The 8,527-nt window shown below is 40.0% G+C and overlaps 1 protein-coding gene across 1 annotated transcript in view; it reads left to right on the top strand.

The window, feature by feature from the left end:
* The window catches only part of OBSCN (obscurin, cytoskeletal calmodulin and titin-interacting RhoGEF), a 145,428-nt gene that overhangs the window by 22,575 nt on the left and 114,326 nt on the right, over positions 1-8,527 (top strand). Inside the window, 3 exon segments of the mRNA XM_006923370.1 lie at positions 3,297-3,572; positions 4,667-4,942; positions 7,888-8,163. Of these exon segments, the coding sequence (XP_006923432.1) occupies positions 3,297-3,572; positions 4,667-4,942; positions 7,888-8,163 (828 nt within the window).

An 8,527-nucleotide genomic window follows, 5' to 3' on the forward strand; every position in this document is an offset into this window, starting at 1 on the left:
GAAACTTTTTTTTTTACTTCTTATTTATCTATTTGTTTATTTTATTTTATTTTATTTTTATTATTTAGATTTTTAAATTATACCATTGACCCTTGGAAAACACAGTTAGGGGCCTGTGTAGTTGAAAATATACATAATGTCAGCTGTCCACATGCACGGATTCCCATCTGCCAGTTAACTCTTGACAACACAGGTCAGAAGTGTGCAGGTCAGTTTCAGTCAGTTGAACTTTGTGGGTTATTTGAATATAAGTAGGCCCATGAAGTTCAAACATGCATTGTTCTAGGGCCAACTGTAGTTGACATTCAATATTATAGTAGTTTCAGGTGTACAGCATAGTGGTTAGATATTTATATACTTTACAAAGCGATCACTCCAGTAAGTCTAGTACCCATCTGATACCATATAGAGTTATTACAATATTATTGACTATATTCCCTCTGCTGTACTTTACATCCCTATGACTGTTTTTATAACTCCAAATTTGTACTTCTTAATTCCTTCACCCTTTTCACCCATCCCCTCAACTGCCCTCCCATCTGGCAATCATCAGTTTGTTCTCTGTATCTATGAGTCTTTTTCTGTTTTACTTGTTGATTTTGTTCTTTAGATTCCATATATATGTGAGATCATATGGTATTTGTATTTCTCTGTCTGACTTTTTTCACTTAGCATTAATACTCTCTAGGTCCATCCATGTTGTTCCAAATGGCAAGATTTCATTCTTTATTTCTTGCTATTCTATTGTACATATGTACCACCTCTTCTTTATCAAATTGTCTATCAATAGACACTAAGGTTGCTTCTGTATCTTGGCTATTGTAAATAATGCTGCAATAAACATAGGGGAGCATATGTCTTTTCAAATTAGTGTTTTAGATTTCTTCAGATAAATACCCAGAAGTGGTATCATATGATAGTTCTGCTTTTAATTTTTCAAGGAACTTCCATGTAGTTTTCTTGATTAGTCTGGCTAAAGGTTTATCAATTTTGTTTATTTTTTCAAAGAACTAGATCTTAATTTCATTGGTCTTTCCTATTTTTTTTTAAAGTTTCTATTTCATTTATTTCCACCCTGATCTTTATTATTTCCTTCTACTCACTTTGGGCTTTGTTGTTGTTCTTTTTCTAGTTCTTTTAGGTATAGGGTTAGATTGTTTAGTTGAGATTTTTCTTGTTTTTTGAAGTAGACCTGTCTATGAATTTCCCTCTTAGAACTGCTTTTGCTGTGTCCCATAGATTTTGGATCATTGTGTTTTTATTTTCATTTGCCTCAGATTTTTAAAATTTCTTCCTTGATCTTGTTGTTAACACATTCATTATTTAGTAGCATGTTGTTTAGCCTCCTCATGTTTGTGTTTTTCCAGTTATTTTTTTTGTGTATGTGTGTAATTGATTTCTAGTTTTATGCCATTGTGGTTGGAGAAGATGCTTAGTATGATTTCTGGCTTCTTAAATTTGTTGAGACTGGTTTTATGGCCTTACATATTGTTATCCTGGAAAATGTCCCATGCACATATGAGATGAATGTATATTCTGTTGATTTTAGGTGGGACGTTCTGTAAATATCTATTAAGTTTATCTGGCTTAAAGTATCATTTAAGACTACTGTTTCATTGTTGAGTTTCTGTCTGGATGATTTATCCATTGATGAAGTGGAGTGTTGAAGTCTCCTACTATTATTACTGTACTACTGTAGATATCTTCCTTTATATCTGTTAATATTTGCTTAATATATTTATGTGCTTCTATGTTGGGTGTGTAGATGTTTACAAGAGTTATATCCTCTTGTTGGATTATTCCTTTATCATTATGAAATGTCCTTCATTGTCTCTTTGTTTTGAAGTCTATTTTATCTACTATAAGTATTGCTACCCTGGCTTTCTTTTTGTTTCATTCGCATGAAATACCATTTTTTTTAAATCCCTTAACTTTTAGTCTGTGTGTGTCTTTTGATCTAAAGTGAGTCTCTTTAGGCAGCATATGCATAGGTCTTATTTTTTTTTCTAAATCCATTTAGCCACCCTATGTCTTTTGATTGGTACAGTTAGTCTATATATGCTTAAAGTAATTACTAATAGGTATGTGGTTATTGCCCAAATGAAACCACTTGAATGAGAAATACAACATTTGTAATGAATGATTTGGTGGAGGGATAAACAGCAAATTAGATTTAGAATTACTGAATGGGAAGATAAACCTGAGGAAATTACTGACAATGAATCACAGATAAAAAATGAGAGATCATGATAGATTTGGGGAAGAGCAGCAGAAAACCACACATATGTCTAAAAGGATTTCTACGAGAGACTGGAGAGAATGAGGAAGATGAAATACTAAAAGAAATCATGCATAGAAGTTTTTAAAATGGTAAAAAGATGTGAATCTTAAAATTCAAGACTCATGAGAAAGAATTAGAAATGTAACGAAAACAAGTTCACATTATAGTGAACCACAGGAGGCTAAAGTCCAAGAGGAGATCTTAAAAACCACCAGAAAGAAGAAAAAAATTTATGAACCAACAGTTATCCTCCCTGCCAATTTCTCAACTGCAATTAAGAATACAGAAAATAATGGCAATATCTTCAAGGTATTGAGGAAAAATAATCGCCAATCTAGAATTCTGTATCCCACTAAACTATCACTCCAAAGGAAGGGTAAAATAAAGATTTTCAGAAAATAGATGGAGGGAATTTGCCATTCACAAAATCTTGCTGAAAGAATTACCAGTGGATATACTTCATAAAAAAAGGAAAATTATATAGAGTAACAAAATGGGCCTAGAACAATGTGATATGAAACAAAAGGAGTAAATTAGTGAAATACAGCATCTGATCCCAAGGCCAAGGATTTGATTACATTGATAGTGACTGGCATGCTAGAAGTTGCAGACTACATTAGCAATCCTTTCTACCAGTGCTCACATGAGTCCAAATATTGTCTGTTCTTGGTGTCATTATGTACTAAATTCTCCTTGAAAATACCTATGCTTTGATGTTCAGGTCACAAGTTATGCCTCACTTTGTAAGGGTAATTATGAGATTACAGCTGACAAACAGATTCCAGAGACTCAATTGTAACATATACCATCTTGGAAATTATTGAACTGGGAGGCTTCAGCTTCTGAGACCAAACCTGTCCCCTGCCTTATGCATCTTCTAAGTATGAAGTTGTCTGTGTTGGGAAACCCAGGCCTGTGGGTGGAGCATTGTGGTCTTGAAATCCAGAATATGGTTCCTCATTTGGTTCTACAAATTTGATTGTATCTCACCCTGTGTGTCCTTCTCTGCCGCCAGAGCCTGCCGCCGTGTTTGCCAAGGAACAGCCATCACACAAGGAGGTACAGGCTGAAGTGGGGGCCAGCGCCACACTGAGCTGTGAGGTAGCCAAAGCCCAGACAGAAGTGACGTGGTACAAGGACGGCAAGAAGCTGAGTGGGAGCTCGAAGGTGCACATGGATGCCAAGGGCTGTGCCCGGCAGCTGGTGCTGCAGCAGGCGAGGAAGGCAGATGGTGGGGAGTACAGCTGTGAGGCCGCGGGCCAGAGGGTCTCCTTCCACCTGAATGTCACAGGTGAGTTCCTTGAAGTCTTTCTTATGTTCCTTAGGTTAATTATTAGGGCATGAAGGTGTGTTGGGGTGCCACCTCTGAGATCCTATATGTGTTCATTTGAGTTTAACGGAACATATACAACTTTACAAAATTGACAGTATTGGGTGTGGATAAGGATGTGGAGAACCCAAACTCTTACACACTGGTGATGGGAATGTAAGTGGGTACAGTTTGGAAAGCTCTTTGGAAATGTCCGCTAAAGCCCAGATGCAGGTCTACCTATGTCCCTACCCATGTGACCCAAAGATATATGCAAGAGTATTCATAGCAGCTTTACTCGTCATATCCCCAGATTGGAAACAACCCAAATGAACCACAAGAGGAAAAGGAAAAATAAATCATAATGTCATATAATAGAATACTGTACATCAATGCACAAGAACAGATTGCTGCTCCATGTAACAACATGTTAGGTCAGACAGACATTATGTTGAGTGGAAAGAAAGAGGCCCAAAGGACATATAACATGATTCGTGCACATGAGATCAAAGAACAGGCAAAAGTAGTTGGTGACAGAGTTCAGGATGGTGGTGACTTTTGAGGGAGTGATCATCAGTGGATGAGGAGCTGGAAATGTTAGGTTTGCTGATATGTTTGAGTGCATGGGGATAGGCATGCCTAAACTTCATTAAGCTGTACAAATAAATTAGCACACATTATGTGTGAGTTACGCCTAGAAAAAATGTAGATTAGTTTTTGGAGGACATACCATGTGCCAAACTCTGCAGGTATAAGAGTAACCAACCCGTCCTGCCCACAGAAGCTGACTGTCACCTGGGAAAGACAATGAATGGAAGTGACAGGCGCCATAATAACCTCAGCTGCCCTCAGTCAGGAATTGTTCTTGGTCGGGACATCTCGCAAATGTACACTTGAAGTTCTGTGATAGGAGACATGTTTGCAAACACAACTCTAACACCCCACTGGACACTAATACCCTACTAGGCACATGACTCCAAGGAGAAACTTCACTGAACTCTGAAGCTTTGGTGCCTGTGACATAGTCTGGTACCAACTTTGTATCTCTGATGCTGTGTGTCCCTCCCTGTCCCCAGAGCCCACAGTGATGTTTGCTAAGGAGCAGCAGACACACAGTAGGGTGCAGGCTGAGGTGGGAGCCAGCGCCATGCTGAGCTGTGAGGTGGCCCAGACGCAGACGGAGGTAACGTGGTACAAGGACGGCAAGAAACTGAGTGGGAGCTCGAAGATGCGCGTGGAGGCCAAGGGCTGCACCCGGCGCCTGGTGCTGCAGCAGACAGGGAAGGCAGACAGCGGGGAGTACAGCTGTGAGGCTGGGGGCCAGAGGGTCTCCTTCCACCTGGATGTCACAGGTGGGTTCTTTGATGACACTAACTTGGTCTCCTGTGTAGATAATGATAGACTTGTTTTACAGCCTGATACACCCTGGGGCTCTTTCCAGTAGATCTCATCTCTTCTGGCCTTCCATCCTTTCATCTCCCATTTCATACCTATGGCTGGGCCAGGGGAGGCTGGATGGCAGAGTGTGAACGAAAGGGAGAGCTATTCCTGTACACCATGAGTGCTGCCCCAGACAGTTTTGCTCAGTCCTAGTTCCCAGCACCTGCCTAAAACCTCCCGGCTTTTCCTTGGTGTCTGGGACTCTGGCTCTACCTTGCACTTGGCATTTGAGATAGACCAGGTATCTCTTACCTGTGTTATGTGAATTTCCTCCTCTCAGATGTCCTGGCAGCTCCCAAATACCCACACCCAGCAACAGGTGCAATTTACTCTAGGGAGACACGTTTGAATTTCATTAAACCAGAATAAGGGCAAGTTCCTGGGTGTGGGTATTCCCATTCACACTTGGACTTATCCCAAGACTGAACTGTGGGTTAGCAAAGTTTTAGTTACTTAGGACACTCTTCCTTCATTGCACGTGAATGTAGAAGTTACCTCTACATTCGCATCACAAAATCTCAGTCCTGTTTTCTTGCAGTATCTGTGCCAAGTAAAGACCAGAAGATTGGCAGGTGTGTGTCATGGATAGGCACGTGTGAAGTCTGGAATTCTCTTTGTAGAGCACATCTTGGTTTCCTTTTGTCTCCTATTAGACACTCTATGTCAGAATCCCTTCAGAATCTGATGTGTAGATTTAGACATAGAGAGGAATAAGGAGCTTCTCCTGCACCATATGCTTTGTTGAAGACCAGTTGCTATACTGACAGCACCTGACTGCTAAAACAGTATTTATTTCATAGCATTTCCTAATGTCTCATGTGTGTCTGTCCATTTCTGGCTGGGTCACAGAGATGTCTGTAAATTAACTTTATTTTTCTTTTGTTAAGAGAGGTTAACCTCAAATTGAGGTACACTGTGGTTCCTCATTGACTTATAGGTGTCACTACATAACAGTTTGGTGTTGTATCTATATACGGTAATTTGTGGGTATGGATAATACCAAAAGATTCACTGCATATATCTTTTATTGTGATTTTAGGAAAATATGATAAATTATTTTACAGTAATTAAAAGAGATTTGACAAATGGACTAAATTCTTATAAAACTGTATGAAAAGTGACTTAAGATTTCAACAACTCGAGTAGTCCTATAACATTTTAAATAAATAGAACCATAATAAATAATCTTCTCATAAAGAAAGTTGAAACCCTAGTGACTCTACTGGAAAATTATTTGAAATATTCTGGAAAGAAATTTTTGCATGTTCATGAAGATTCTTCTAGAGATAGAAAAAGAGGTACAGTCTATGACTTATTTCATGGCGCTAGCATAACATGTATCATCAATATCTGACAGAATAGGGAGAATTAAAATTATAGGCAAACCTGTGGATGTCAAAATCTGAAGCAAAATATTATCAAAATAAATTCAGGACTGTATTAAGAAGATGGTACATAGTCCAGGATGCCAGACTGTTTGAACACTAAAAACATTAGCCAATATGTGAAATGAATGATTGAAAGAAAAAATCAAGTGATTACCTCATTAATAGTTTGAAAGAAAAAATGAAGTGATCACTTCAAGCATTCTATACAATTTAATAAATCTAGAAGAAATGTTGATAAAGTTAGCATCAATTCATGCCATAAAATTCTTAATTATAAATAAAACAGACCTTCCATAACTTGATAAATGATACCAGAGGAAAACCTGCTAATTACACAAAGTGAAAGCTTGCAAGTGTTGTCTGTGACATAGGAAACCAGGAGAAATAGCCAACGGTCACGGCTTTTATCCAGCATTGTACAGCCAGGAGGAAATAAAGTAAAAGATAAACTGTGAAAAAACAACAGTGAAATTCACAGATGATATGATTTACCCAAAAGATAAATTATTAGACTTTGTAAGAGTGTTGAGAAAGATCACTGAGTATAGAATCCATATAAACAAATCATTTCTATATCTGTGTACTAGCAACAGACACTTGGAAAATGAAAGTTTTTTAAGGAGTTACAGTAGCATCGGATTTATCATGTTTCTAATTCCCAGTCCAATAGAAGGTGCTGAGAGGATCGGGGGGAAATGCTTAGACATTTTTGAGAGACAGTCAACAGATCTAAATAGATGGATAAAAATCTCCAGAAGGATCAACAGTGTTCACTAACAATTAGAACCCACAGCAACGTTTGTTGTGGGGGGACTTTGAAAACTAACAAGCAGTTCTCACAGACTGTGAACACACTCTTGAAGGAGAGTGAAGGACACACACTTGCTGGACTGGGTGCTGTGATCATTGTAAGTACAGTGACAAGGATCACGGTGTCTCGAAGCAGAGACAGATACACAGATCTAAGGACCAGAACAGTGTGCTCAGCACATACTGACTGTGACTGGACAACCCCATTCTCCTGGCTGTTTTAAACATACTGTGCGAGGAGTGGAGACAGCATGGTTTTAATAAATGGCATCTGGATCATTCCATCATATGGAACAAAGACTGACCAGTGACTCAGCACACAGTCGACTCCATTGGGTTACGAACCTTGGAGAAGGGAAAATCATAAAACGTTTAGATGAAGGCATGTTTTTTTAATTACTTAAGGACAAGGAACAATTTCTTAAACAGAGCACAGTGCACTAATTACAATAAAAATATTTTCCATATTTGAGTACATTAAAAATAAAAATGTTGATTCATCAGAAGAGAGCATAAGTGAATGAAAAGGCAAGATATGGAAGATACTAGAACACACATAACTGTCAGTGCTCTAGCATTTACACACACACACACACACACACGCACGCACACACATATACTATATGTCATTGACTCTGTGCATCCCTCCCTGTCCCCAGAACCCACAGTGATGTTTGCTAAGGAGCAGCAGGCACGCAGCGAGGTGCAGGCTGAAGTGGGAGCGAGCGCCACACTGAGCTGTGAGGTGGCCCAGGCCCAGACAGAGGTGACATGGTATAAAGATGGCAAGAAGCTGAGTGGGAGCTCGAAGGTGCGTGTGGAGGCCAAGGGCTGCGTCCGGCAGCTGGTGCTTCAGCAGGTGAAGAAGGCAGACGGCGGGGAGTACAGCTGCGAGGCCGGGGGCCAGAGGGTCTCCTTCCACCTGGATGTCACAGGTGAGTTCTTGGGTGCTACTTTAGCTTTGATTGCAGGTGACAATGGGACTGGCTTATGTCCAGACAGACCCTGGTGCTCTCTCCACTAGACCTCATCTCTTCACATACCTCATTCTTTCACCTCTCATTTCTATACCCACGGCTGAGCCCAGGGACCTTAGATGGGAAGGGTGTGCACAGAAGAGAGAGGGCCCTTTGTGTACGTCTTCATGGTGTGTCCACATTCAGCACTTGGTCAACTTCCCCAGCACCTCCTTGCAACTACCATTGATCCTGGATGTCTGGGACTCTGGCCCTATTTGGCACGTTGGGCCGAGGTAGACCAGATGTTCCTCACCTGAGGCTGGTCTACCTACTCCCGCGG

This window comes from Pteropus alecto, unplaced genomic scaffold (genome assembly GCF_000325575.1).
Source record: "Pteropus alecto unplaced genomic scaffold, ASM32557v1 scaffold78, whole genome shotgun sequence".
NCBI lineage: Eukaryota > Metazoa > Chordata > Mammalia > Chiroptera > Pteropodidae > Pteropus > Pteropus alecto.